Source organism: Typopeltis vanoorti, chromosome 6 (assembly GCF_054136105.1).
Source record: "Typopeltis vanoorti isolate ZY-2024b chromosome 6, IOZ_Tvanoo_1.0, whole genome shotgun sequence".
Taxonomy (NCBI): domain Eukaryota; kingdom Metazoa; phylum Arthropoda; class Arachnida; order Uropygi; family Thelyphonidae; genus Typopeltis; species Typopeltis vanoorti.
The window spans coordinates 105,304,872-105,319,586 of NC_143554.1; the positions used below are offsets into that span (position 1 = coordinate 105,304,872).

The 14,715-nt window shown below is 35.1% G+C and overlaps 1 protein-coding gene across 1 annotated transcript in view; it reads left to right on the plus strand.

Moving 5' to 3' along the window:
* Positions 1 to 14,715, plus strand: part of LOC150105771 (sister chromatid cohesion protein PDS5 homolog B-like) — a 699,562-nt gene that overhangs the window by 382,623 nt on the left and 302,224 nt on the right. Inside the window, exon 16 of the mRNA XM_090394553.1 lies at positions 3,910 to 4,049. Coding sequence (XP_090250679.1) covers positions 3,910 to 4,049 — 140 coding nt within the window. The remainder of the gene's footprint in view (positions 1 to 3,909; positions 4,050 to 14,715) is intronic.

Here is a 14,715-nt window from a genome sequence, read left to right on the forward strand (position 1 = left end):
ATGGTTCTCATCTGCGAATATTATCTACTTCCACTTCTCAACAGTCCAATCTTTGTACACTTTTGCCCACTGGAGCCTCTTTTTCTGCATAGTCTTCATCAACAGTTGTTTCTTTTTTGGTCTGTAGGCAGTCCTTTCTGCTTCTAACAATCTTCAATGGGCTGTCATGTCAGAAAACCATTAATCCCACTAGCTGCCAAGTCTCTGTTTAAGTCTACAGTAGACAATCTTAGATTCATTTTGCTTTTCCTAACTAGTAAATGATCTTAAGAATAGTTTTCCTTTCCTTTTTTCACCCACATTTTCCTTTTCTGTCAGCAGAAAACATCCCTGTTTCCCAAATTCTCTTTAAAATTACATTAACAGTACCCAAACCAACACCACACTCATTGGCAATTTGTCTTTAAGTGATGGATGTGTGCTGAGAAAGACTACATATTTTTGAATGCTTTCTTGGAGATGTATCCATTTTATAGCTACACAAAATGAATAAAATACTACGAATGCCAATTTGTTTACACTATTAAAAACACACAACATTACTAAAAAACATTGTTGAGACAGTTAAAACACACACAACACTCAACCAAAATAGTGAAATAAAAACCAAAACTGAATATAGTAAGTCAAAACCAAAGCCAAAATTTGTGAACTGAAACAAAAACCAAACCAAAATCAAAAACTTGAAGAAATTTTGGTGTGTTCGGGTTAATTTGTTCATGACTGTATATATAATTTTCCTCTTTGTATTCAACATGTAATCTTTCCTAATTGAAGCATCCATATAAATTACTTCTGCCCATGTGTTTAGCATGACATCGCCAACTAATGGCAAAACATCTACATCCTTAAATAAGACAACTTCTGATGCAATAATAAAATTAACATCTTTGACCTTGAGTTCCTTTTTTTAAATACTGCTTGAGAAAGTTATCTCACAACAGCTCAATAAATTCTCCTTCATACTTATCATGAGTTTTCTCTACTACCAAATTGATGTTTGTATAATTAGTTAGTTACCCAAAATAATGACTCATTCAATATTCATCAGTGTAATTTCACAATGCATTTCATCATCCCCAGCAACTGAACCACCAGGTCTGTAGCAGTGGTCCACCATATATTTCATGCCATTAGCCTTCACTTCACATTATATTGCCTCAAACTCATTTCTACATAGAACAGCATTACTATTATTGCTTACTTGAGTTTCTACACTAACTCAACTCAAATATCATTAGTAGCACTCCCCTCCTCTCCTATCCCTTTTGCCCTTCTTAAAAATATTACATATTACACTTAATTCTAATTGCTACTTCTGAACTAACAGCCAGTTTTCACTAAAGCCACATTTAATTCTTTGGCCACAACATTCATCAAAGCAATAAACTCAATCTCTCTCTTTTCCTGATGTGCCTGGCTTTTTTGTATACATCTGCAATCTTGGCTTAGTTGGACAACTTTCCAACCCCCCCCCCCACTCACACAATCAAATATCCCAAATTTTCATACAAAGTTACAGGTTCACCTTTCACAAAATTCATAACCATGTTCATCGACATTCATGTTATGACATTTACATATCTTCACTTGAACATACACAGACATTCTTACCTTTCCTCTCATGATGGTCTAGTGTTTGACTCCTAATTATGTCTTACCCCAATAAATAATTTCTCCAGGTTCCTGATATTAAAAACCATTCAGATTTGGTCCAACTGTCTTATACAAGTTTTTTCTACCATCAAATTCACTTTACACATTGAAAAATTCTCAGTCGTTTCTTATATACTGCCTGCACATTGAATCATTTGCTCTTTAACTCAGTGTTGTCATATTTTGATAATAAAGTAACAATTTTTACTTTGTCACTCCACTTTCCTCACTTCCAACACTTCTTTCATAATCCTCCCTCATACTTAGTTGATCACTACTTAAATAATTTTTTTCCTGCAAGCACTGCCATCTCTTTTCTTTTCTTTTTTTTATATTCTGCATTTCTGCCCAAGTGATGAAGAAACAAGTGGTCCATGTCCTAAGCAGAAGTCCAGCAGATACTTACCATTATTATTAGCCTTACCTTATTCTCCAAATTTTCTCAAAATGCCCCTATGTACCTGTGGGATTCATTTTCTGCTCTGCTGTTTAGATCTCAACAAAGACCACTTTTTGTCAATTTTCTTTACGTCAACTGACTGACAAATGACTCAAAAAAAATTCCTGCACTTCTTCCTAGGAGAACCTTTGTGCTACCATAGCTACAGATAAATTTCATCGCCCATTTTGAAGTTTGCACACATAACTGTACTTGAAACTACCTTCAATCAAGAAGTTTATGTTCATGTTTAATGTTAAATGCTATCATTATTGCTTGAATAAGTTTATTATTTAGCAGGATCTCATCTGTTTTAGTCTTCTCTGTCTTAGTAATGCTAGTTACTAAGTCCACGTGGTACTTTTCCAGTTCTGCAACTTTGTTTCCGTTAATACTTCTTATACTGATGATGCCTATATCTTCAGTTCTTCTGACATTGGGTTTGTTCTTCTTCTTCTTCTTTTAGATGTTGAGTTGAAGTGTGTTCCAGTAACTGACTTTTTAATGTTTGCTCTGGTTCCCTGATAAAAACATCTAGGTCCTTGTTTAACTGGCAATGTCCCAGGAAGCATGAAATGTCATCATATTGTATGTATTTCTGGTTTAAGGCAATAGAGAGTACAATTTGGTTGGTCCCAATCATTCTCTACTTGATCATTCTCTTGGAGAATGATCAAGTAGCCCAGTTGTGAAGCGGCTTCATGTGCAAGCTTTGTTTGCTTACACTTAAATAAAGAATGAAACCAAGAATATAATTTTTGGCATCTTTAATTTATAGTACAACCAAGTGAAAAAAACTTTCAACATCTATCTCTAATTCAAAATATTTTAGTAATAAGCTGAGACACCTTTTGAGTACTTTTATATGGAAATATGACTTCATTACTTTAACCTTTGCATCATTTTTAGGTCTGGCTCCCACTGATGAGAAACCCATATACTAACTACTCTAGGCCTGTGATGAGCACCCCTTCACTTTTTCACCTCAATGAAGGTTGAAACCAGTCTGGGTAGTGGCCCTTCTCATAATGCATAGCATTATACATGTCCGTAAGGATATGTGCATTGCATTATGAGATACTAAGGCAATTGATATGAAGTCATTAGCCTCTGTATACAAATAGTCCAGTCGTGAAGTTACTTCATGTGCAAAATTTGTTTGCTAACAATTGGAGAAAGGTTGAAATCAAGAATATAATTTCTTGGCATCTTTAATTTATAGTATAACCAATTAAAAAAAAACAAAAAAACTTTTAACATCTTTCTTCTACTTCTTTTGTTTTTAATGACTATGCCATCATGGATTATTGCTGCTTACACATTCTTTAAGGCAAACATTATCCTATATTTTGTATCTCTCCTTTGTATGATTCATGTGTCTTGAATCATTGTAGTGAAATCATTGTAATTGGAAATTTTATATCTAATCAAATTACAATTCATTATTTTATATGTTAATTTAAATTCATAATATCAGCTAGTTAATATTATGTGTGTGGGGAGGGGGGGGGGGGTATTCAGATGAAACTAGTCATACATTTTCTGCTGTAGTAGATATTATATGCCAGCAGAAATGACTTACCCTCTACCTCATTTTCTCATTTCTAGGCATGCATAAACAGAAAAACATAGATAGAAACACAAATTTGAGAATTGATTAATAACTGACATTTAGTGTATTGGGAATAACCAGTGCATTTTAATTTTACCCTCTCTTATCCTCATATGTATGCTGATATTATGCATGGTACACATCATAGGTATTTTGTGACTTTATTTTTGTTATATCTTTAGCTTCTGGTTATTTTATGTAGAAAACTTTCCTGATCCTGTGAAAGCACAAGAATATATACAGAAGTTCTGTGCTCATCTAGAAAATGATGCATCATTGCGATCTCATATGAGTACCATTTTACAAGGAAGAGCCTCATGTTCAGAAGTTGGAAATAGTGTGGTATGTTATGAATACAATTTCTTAAGTGTAACTGTTTTCTTTGTTTCAAGCCTCTATCTTGTATTCAGAACTCTTCTATAATTGGAGAATGTATTTGTAAGTTTAACACATGTATAGATGTATAAACAAAAATTAATATTTATCCACTTACAAGAACATCAGCAAAGTTAGAATAAAGAAGTGATAAAATTTAATTTAAATTGCATTTCTTGTCATTTGTTTACAATATCTCAGTGATATGTGCAGGAGATATGACACCTCGAGTTCAAACAGAACTAGTAAATGAATATTTATATACAGGTAACCCTCATATAACGTGGATGCTAGGTTCCACAGAAATGCCACATTATATAAATCGCGTTATGCGAGACTCCGATCACACAAAAAAAGTAGGACTAGGTTCCGAAATTGTTTTTTTATTTTTTTTTTAATTATATAAACAACAATGACATATCCAACAAAAAATATTTTTATTTATTTCAGGTAATTCATGTAAGTTAAGAAAACATATAAACTGTGAAACAGAATACATAGTATAAACTTATAAAAATACAAATTTTACGTAAACTTCATTGCACATAATGCATAAATGTTTTAGGCAAAATAAAATAATAAAGTGCATATTTTATTCGTCATCGGTCTTCAAAACGAACATTTCGTAGATGTTCTTTATTTACGAGTGGTTGGTCATCATCATTTCAAATCTCTTGGACATTATTTGTGTAATTCTCATTGCATACTTCGGCTGTTTAGCTACCAAGAAGGTCAGTAATAAGACTTTCCTTACCACTATGCTGCAATTTTTTCTTAAGTTAATAATATGGAGCTAATCAAATATCCAGCTGTCTCCTGAATTTTCCAGAGGGATCATTATCCGTCAAATAACATCCTAACTTCCTAGCCAAGTCCAATCCTTCTGATAATTTCTTTAAACCGAATTCTTTAACGGATTCATCACAATCAGAATCTTCGGCAGAACTTTCCCTGCCATTTGGTTCGATGTCATCTATTAATTGTACCAGTTCCTCTTCATTTAAATCTGTTTCCCATTAATTAATTCACTAATTTTGTTTTCAACCATATTGCAAAAGCCCTCTGAGTGGCGTTACTATAAAAATATTTTTTTTTACATAAAAAAAAGCATTACATATCTATCGTATGTAACTAACCAGAAAATAAAGTGCTCAGCTTGAGATTAACACTTATGATTTTTAATGCGCTTTCCTGGCAGAAAACGAAGACCATTTTCAACAATAAACAATTTATATATGGTTGAACAATTGATGTAAATGCGTGCTAAAGGGTATTGCCCCTAATATAAATTTGCTACTTATAACTACATGCGCAATAAGGGCAGATGCAAATTTAACGAATATAAAATTGGAATTTTAATTTGCTGATGAAAAATATATGAAAAGATAAAGGGTTACTATAATTTGTATACCGTGTTTTAATTGAAACCGCATTGTATAAGTACCGTGTTGAACAAGGGTTACTACAATTTGTCGACCGCTTTGTATAAGTACCACGTTATACGAGGGTTACCTGTATATTGAAATGAAAATAATGTAATGATGATTCAGGTATCTTTGAATGTCAATATAGGCATAAAATCAAAACAGTTTAAACTGAAATTCTTCCTGTCCTGTCAGTGTCTTCTCCCTCCAGGAGATTGACTACCATGTGTCTCCACCATGTCCTATTCTGCACCTCTCTGCTGCATTCCTCATATGAGAGAGAGGTCCAGTCTTCTGCATTTTTCATCCACTCCAGTCTTTGTCTTCCTCTCTTTCTCTTTCCCTCAACAGTTCCTTCGAGAAGTGGCCTTTGTAGGCAGTTATGTCTCAGAATATGTCCAAAATATCTGACTTTTCTCTTTTTAATTTCTTTCATCAGGCTCCTGTTTACACCTGCCATCTCTAGTACCTCTTCATTTGTCTTTTTGTTTTTCCATGATATTCTCATAATTCTTCACAGCATCCACATTTCAAAGCCCTCCAGTTTTTTTACACTCAGATTGGAGCGTGCCCATATCTCTACTCCATATAATAATGTAGACACCATATGTAGCATTTGGAGATTCTTAGTCTTGTTTTCAGATTTAATTCTCTAGATGTTAGTAGATTTTTCATACTGTTAAAAGTTGACCTTGCAATTTCAATCCTTTTTCTAACTTCATCTTCTGTCCTGCCATTCTCTGTGATCAAGTGTCCGAGGTATATGTATTTTTGCGCCTGTTCTAATTTATTTCCTTTTATATTGAAATTCTTAAGTAATGCTATACCCATGAAGCAGTCGTCTACTCGTGTTTTTTCAAAAAAAAAAAAAAGAGTTCTTTATTAGGTCTGATATATTTAAGTTTGTGATATATTTGATTCCTTAATTGTGGCCTCAGATAACCAACTAGTGTCTGGCCAAAATAAATGAGCTGTTGGGAACAAATAATCTGATAAAGAGGAGTATTTAATTTGACTTTGGTAGTAGATGAGTATGTGTACATTTAACGCATTGCTTTGAAGGTAGAATGCAGACAAAACTAGCATCTGCATGGAACTCTTGCATACAGCTTTCTTTTCTTTGTGCTATGTATTTACAACTTGACCAATTTTGAAAAGACCAGAAGTATTGCTAACATTCATATCTTGAAGAATGTAAGAAATATGATACCATGGCATCATTATATAAGGCAAATCAGAAGTAGCAGACAGACACCAGCGTTGTCTGTTCTCTGACAAATGCTTTTTTTTTTTTTCAGGGAACAGACAAAAATCATTTGAAATCCAGCAAAATATCAGCAGCAGAATAATTTTTTTGTTACTTCCACCCACAACTTGTCATAAACCTATGTTACACATAACAGCCACTGAATTAGAAATCTTGATGCAGATGTACATAAATATCACTTACGCATATTGCAAAATACTTGGTCACGTGCTCTAGACAATTATTTAAGAATGCTGCTGGTCAGTAATCATCAGTGTTTGATCACAATGGGAAAAAAACAAATGATCTTTTGGAGTTTGATAAAGGGCATTATACTCATACGTCTGATGATGATGATATACTTCTGAATAAATCCAGTACAAGTCTGCCCGATTCTCTGACTAAATTGAATAATTGTTGTAATAAATTTGCTATGAAAATCAGCAATAAAAAGTCAATGACAATGAAAATAGGCAGAAACATTGAAAACATCAGCTGTATCCTGAATGGTGAACTTGTTTTATAGGTTTAAAACATTTCAGCTATTTAGGCACAATATCTAGTGAAGATTTAATTTATTAAATATGGAAATAGACAAAAAAATTAGTAAAGCTGGTATGGTAGGAAGTCAGCTGAATAAATTTATATGAATAAGAAAGAAATTAGTCAAAACACTAAATTAGCTGTTCATGACAGTGTTCAAACCAATTTTAACTTATGGATTTTGAAAGCTGGGTTAGAAATAAAACACTTCATAAAAGACTGGACACCTTTGATATGAGAGTTTTGAGAACAATTAGTGGGGTAAACAGATGGCATCAATTGTAGTTTCACATTAAAAATGAGGATATTAGGAAAGAAATTGCCATTGTTAGCATTCAGGAATGTGTTTGTACAGCTAATCTTAGGTGTTATGGTCACTTAACAGAATAGGAGAGAAAAGATTAGCAAAACAGTACTTTGTGAGGTTGGCAGGAAAAAGACCTAGAGGATGACAATAAAAACTGTTTTAAAAGACTGAAATATAAGATCTGATAATGTTGGAGTTTTAACAGATAACAGATTTATTGGAGAAAAATTGTCAATTGGAAGTTAGTAATTGTGTAACTTTTTCATGTAGTACTATCATAATTATCCTCTATATCCTCCGAGGGTACAGATCAGGAATTTGATTATGATGATAAAGGGCTTATTGTGGGTGTCCATCTGGCTGGAGCCACGATTTTGAAAACAGCAGAGCTGACTGGTTTTTCAAAAGGTTTTTCATCAAATTCTACTGTTTGTTTAATCAGTAGAAAAATAATGCACATTGCTTGTCTAAGAGGTGAGACATAACTGTGGTCCTAAGACAGTCTGCCAGTAATGAGATTGGAATCATCTGAGAAGGTTTGTATGGACATCATATTATCATCATCATCATCTCAGATCTCCAGGGAGTTAACGACTCATCAAGGGAGGCTATAAATCACTTAAACCAGCTGTCATACCTTCCCTTAAATTCATTCACACTAGATGCACTCACTACCCCTGCTTCACTCGCATATTATTGCCAAACCGGTAGATCGGCAGCCATATGTCATGACTTAGACTACTTTAAGTTTCATAGGCCAGAACAATCTGAACTCACAAAACATGCTATCACCACCAGATATCAAATCCTTTCCAAGAAAATTAAGGTTCTGCATAAAATTAATAATCTCTTAGAACATTTATCTAAAGAAAGTTGTGAAACCTTGCTACATAGTCCAAATCTAAATAGAAGCGATGGACTTAAATTATCTCTTTTATGGGAAGTAGTAGTAGTTTTTTACAAGTTCCAGAATTAATTATTTCGTTTAATTTTTTTTTATTTTTAAATCCCTTGTTCAAGCTATTTTATTAGAACCTTAATGTAATTAGACCATGTCACTCTACATTATGTATGTGCAACTCATGTGTTTTCATTGTTGAATCTACCAGTTTATGTTCTAGTTGCTTAATCTGAAAGTCATACTGAGGTGAAATTATCCTACTAAAAAATTTACTTAAGTAAAATCTATATTATGTTTAAGTGTGTGATTGATGTGCCTGCCATTTAGTCCCATGGGTAAGATATTTAAAATCTGCTTCACATCAGAAAAAGAATCAAATAATTGTCTGCTCATCCTACCATTACCCATCTTTCAAATGGTTCAACACTTTTTTTTTTATTTAAAGAAAGCCAACAGATATGCCACAATATTAGTGTTTGGTCTTGTGTGTGTGTGTGTGTGTGTGTGTGTTAGGAGAGGGGTGTAATATTTCATCTATTTTATAGGAGTTGTAGCCATTGCCTAAGAAATTGTGGCAGAGATAGTTGAGTTCTTCTGTAGCAAGAGCTATCTTTAGCTTCCATAGCCTAATTGGAAGACATTGCACTCTTTGACTGTAAACAACCTGAATTTGATTCTCATTGTGATGTGAGGAATCTTTATATGGGCTTTTTTCAGAAGGTGAGTTAGCTGATCTTACATGGAGGTAGCAGTGTTTTTTTCTCTCAGAAACTTGAACTTTTCATCCTGCATACAGGAAAATCAGTCAACAGACATGTATAATGTACAGACAACAAATACTATTGGTAGTGGTATGTGGTAGATGTCACTGTATGTAGATAAAGGATTAAGTAGGGAAGATGTTGAGTTCTGTATAGTGGAGTAGTGTACCCTCCCATGCTGAGTCCTTAGAGGTATCATGTAATAATAATAGTAATAGAACAAATTGCTTTGTGAGGTAGTGTTTTGGACTGGATGATAGTGTGATTGTTTATACTTTCATAAAGTGATTTTGTCGACTTTGAAGTCAGGAAAACTCATATCAGTAGAGTATGGGAAGTGGATGGGGATTTGAAGCAACACTAACCATCAATACTTTTTTACATAAAATCATATACTCCATGTAAAAAATGTGCTGGTCACTGAGTGATATCAGATTCTTTCTCCATTCTGATCTTTTATTTTGAAGAATGAGGACACAATACCAGAAACAAAAAATGAGCACATAATGTTTTTAGAATCTAGTTTACAACTGACATGAATGTGGAAACTATTACACCATCTCATCTGCCATGCAGTACTTTTGAAATGACTTCTCATATTATGATTGTTATCAACAGTTCCCTATGTATTCTCAATAAAGATCAAAAGCGTTCTGGGTAGTGGCCATTTTCACAATGCATAGCATTATATATGTCCTTAAGGATATGTGCTTTGTATTATGGGATATTAAGGCAGTTGATGTGAAGTTATTAGCCTCTGTATACAATAGCCCAGTCATGAAGATACTTCACTACTTATAGTAGGCATTCACCTTTTTTTTTTTTTATGTTGAGCCCATACACGAGAGGTTGGTTGATCAACCTATAGTACATTAGTACCATCTATGAGTAGTGGGTTGAGAAAGAAGGTACTTATCCACATTTGATTTGAATAACTGTATATTATATTCCTTAGGGAACACAACAGGGGGAGAAGACTCTTCCATAGTACAGTAGTTGCAGGGATGAAGGAGGATAAGAAGAAACTCGTTCTGTAGGAGTCAAGGTGCACTGTAAAGGGATGTTGAGCAGCAGCTGCACATGTTCCAATGAGCTTAGTACTAAGTGGGAGAATTATTGATGCTATTTCAGAAAAACATTTTCCATGGAAATATTTGTAGAACATAGTGCGGAGACCAATCATCTGTGCGAAAGTTGGAGGAGTGAATTGGTAAGAGATGGGTCATTAATAAGTCTGATTGCTCTCTTCTGTATTGAGTCAAGCATTTTGAGAGAGCTTTCATGGGCCCCACCCCCATATGTGAGAGAGCAATATTCAATGATGGCAGATTTATGATTTGTATAAGGTTAACAACTGTTCAGGGGTGAAGTAACGTCTTGAGTGAAAGAGAAATCCTAGTTTTTTAGAAGCTGAGAATGCAATGGTTGTTATGTGTTTATACCAGGCGATGCTTGATGTCAGAGTAACTCCAAGAAGAGAAATCTCAAATTGTCTGGAAATCTGGGTGTTATCAAAAATAATACTGGAAGAAATGGTTCTTTTTTATGAGAAATATGACAGTACTTGGTTTTATTAGCATTGAAATTGACTAGGTTATCTGAGCCCCCATTGAAGGATGGCTTGGAGATCAGAATTGAGGGCAGTGGTGGCTGAGGTGAGTTGTGTGGAGTTGTTGTTGATGTCTTGTCCTTTGAAGAGTCTTAGATGTTTCCATGTGCTCCTTGTACTGCTTTGGCTATGTCGATGATTTTGTTTGTATAGAGCTGTTGTTCAGGATTAGGATCTATTTCTTGCAAGGCTGCTATAATTGCTGGACAGGTAAAGATGTGAGTTGGTGTCAGTTCAGTATTGAGACAGTTGTTGCAGTTTCTATATGTTCTCGTATCATCTGTATTGATCTTCATTTCTCTATAATGTCCTGTTCATAGTCTTGCTATCATGCTGGAGGTCTTTCTGTCAACACTGATTTTGGGAATTCGATGTTGTATTACTGATTTCAGTGGAGTTAGTTTAGCGCTAGTGCATTGGCATCAGTAAGAGTTATCATGTGAGTTTCTTGGTCGAGTTATCTGGCCTCTTTTGCTAATTTATCAGCTGTTTCATTGTAATCAATGCCTACATGAGCAGGAGTCCATTGTAAAATGCAACTTTTTCCTAAACACTTTAGTTGATTTAAGAGTTTATGGATGTCTTGTGTGAGCTTGGTATTGCCATTTTTGATTGCCTCCATAGCTGATCTTGAGTCACTGTGAATTATAATTCCTTCAGATTGTTGAGATGATGATAGTTTTAAGTAGGCTTCAAGTGCTTTATTTATTGTGTAGAGTTCACTGGTAAAATTGGAAGCGATTCTCCCAGATCCAACTTTTATTGAAAGTTTTTCGCCTTTCGGGAGTAGAAGGAGAACACCAGTGCTTCCATTAATCAGATTGGTGTCTGACGATCCATCGGTAACAAATAATCTGTTTGGAGGATGAAAGAAGGTTGATTGTATTTAGGCCTTTTTCTTTGAGCATTTCTTTTGGTTCTTTTTTTGTACAGAGTTTGGTAAGGTTTAGATTTATGGAGGTATTTGAAGGTAAAGGACTGGAAAATAGAGGTTCTTTGTTTATGTGGACATTTAGCTGATCAAGACCTATTTCTTTCCTGATAGTGTCATCATATTGTAAAGTTGATGATCTGTGAAGTCTGCATTTTTGATTCTAATGTTCATAAGTTTTTAGGAAGATATGATCGCTTTGGTAGCTTCTGATATTATTTATGAATTTTATGATGGCAAATTTTCGTCTGCCCTCCAGCAGGTCAAGCCCACATTCCTGTTGGGCTCTGATGTTGTTAGTGAATGAGACTGCAACAATGATAATCTTGGATGCTTTTGCTTGTATTTTGTCTAATTTTTTCTTTACTCATGAGGCCGAAGGTGACCAGATAGGTGCTGCATATTCCATTATTGGCCTTATTAGTGTAGTGTAAGTAGTTTTGAGGAGTTTTGGCTTTGCGTCTCAGTTTGTTCCACAAAGCCTTTTCAGTATATTTAATTTTTTTTAGAATTCTGTTGGAAGTGTTAGAGATGTGTTATGCAAAACGTAATTCCTGATCAAGCGTAATACCAAGGTATTTTGGATTTGTGACTTTTTCAATTAGCTTGTTGTTGATCATGACTTTGTGATTGTAGGAATGTCTATTTTTCCTGTCTGTACTAAAGGTGCTTAGTTTTGTTTTGTCTGGGTTGATTTTGAGTTTAAGTTCATCTGACCATTTTTCTAATCCTCTCATGGATTTGTTTAGAATCTTCTTTGATTTTAGCACTAGTGTGCCAGATGGCTATATCATTTGCATAGCAAGTTACTTTTGTGTCTTCTGTAAGACAAGGATGAATGTTATTGACATATAGAAGGAATAGGGACTGAGTACTGAGCCCTGGGGAACACCAGTTCAGATTCTCTGCTCATTTGATATTGCTGCATTGATTCTGACTTTGATCTTTCTTCCTCTAATGAAATCAGCAATCCGGATTAAAGCGTTTCCTCTAATTCCAGTTGTGTGGAGTAAGGTTTATCAAAAGAAAGGAAGGATGTAATGTGCTGTTGTCTTCAAAACTGTGTATTGGGTTGGAGGTAAGCTGAAGTAGGTCATTGTTATATAGTAGGAAGAGGGTTGGTGAGAGGACAGAACCTTGTGGAATCCCAGCATTAGTTGAATGGTGAGAGGATAAGGAACCATCCACCACTACACACATAGTGCGCATCCAGACAGAAAGCCGGAAATCCAACTACAGAAGTCTTTAGATAGACCAAACAATGGCAGCTTGTTCAGTAAGCCCTTGTGCCAGATCCAATCAAATGCCTTGGAGTGCAACTGCTTGCGATTCGCCAAACTTCTCTGTGGCATTTGTCCAGAGATGGGTGACATATGTGAGTAGATCTCCTGTTGATCAGCAGTGATGGAATCCATACTAGCAGTCGTTTATTAAGACGGGTAGCTTCAAGATAGTGTAGGAGTTGGGAATTGATGATTTTTTCCATTATTTTGGACAGACTGAGGTGAGCAAGATGGGGGGCGGTAGTTGGACGGCAGTGACTTGTCACTCTTCTTGGGAATGGGTTGAATATAGACCAATTTCCAGTCTGTGGGATAGATACCAGTGGAGTAAGACAGTATAGTATATATAGGTGACATAGGACAGGAGTCAGTTCTGGTGCACAAACCTTCAGGACAATTGGAGGAATGCCATTAGGGCCAAGAGACTTCCATGTGTTGAGGCTTAAGTGCTGTGAGGACATCATGAAGGAAGCTTAATAGATTGTATACAGCACTCAGAAAGGATTAAAACAGAATTTAATACATCCTATATTTCGTCTCAGTCACTGAGACATCATGGATTACAAACTGTACAGTTGCATTTACCTTCCTAAGATTTGGGAAACATTAATCATCAGAGATCCCACCTTATATTCCAGGCCACCTACAACCACCCATAGAGGGCGCTCCACCTAGATCTAGGTTGTCTTAGTATTGTGTGGTATTTGTGTATATGTTACATTAGTTATTTTGTAATCCCCAAGAGAACAAGATGTCTCAGTGACTGGGATGAAATATAGGAAATATTAAATTCTGTTTTCATTCTTTCTGAGTGCTGTTTAAGGGGGTGCTCTTGTTTCATAATATAATCACCTTTTATAATAAAGTAACAAGGGTTTATGAGGGAAAGGCATATACTGCCATTATTTATTTATTTTATTTTTTTATTGTGCAAAGGCATTTGACAGGGTGCCACATATAAGCTGATAATTAAGTTATAGCATATGGGTTTGGATATCAGGTTAGTGAATTAGATTGGAGGTGAGCAAGGGCTACCAATGTGGTAGCCCTTTAGCAGGATTTGAATAAGCTTGGCAGATGGGCAGATGGATAGAGGTCAGTTTAATGCAACTAAATGTAAGGTCTTGAAGTTTGGGATCCATTGATGGGAAGCTGCATGCTCAATTGGAAGAAATTGTATTAGAGGAAGTGGACGAGGCTAGGGACCATACATTGAAAATTGATAGAAACTTGAAGTTTAGCAGTACATACAGCAAAGGTGATGAAGGTATCCAGAGGATTGCTGCAATACCGAGAAAGATGCTGACAAACAAAGATAGAAGAGTTCTGGTTCCATTGTATAAAGCCCAGATCAGACCACACATGGATTATTGTTCTAAGATTTGGCCACAAGGCTTTGAAAGAGATTAATTAACCTTGGAGAGGGTGCAAAGGCAGATAACAAAAATGATATCAGGAATGTATACAATGTTAGTTATGCAGATAGACTGAAGGCATGCAGACTGCAGAGTTTGATCAATAGAAAAAGGAGAGGTAATATGATTGAGACATTTAAACTGTTCAGCTGTAGTTACAGGTTTGACACTGGGGAGTTCTTTCATATTGTAGATCAAAATGATGGAGAATGG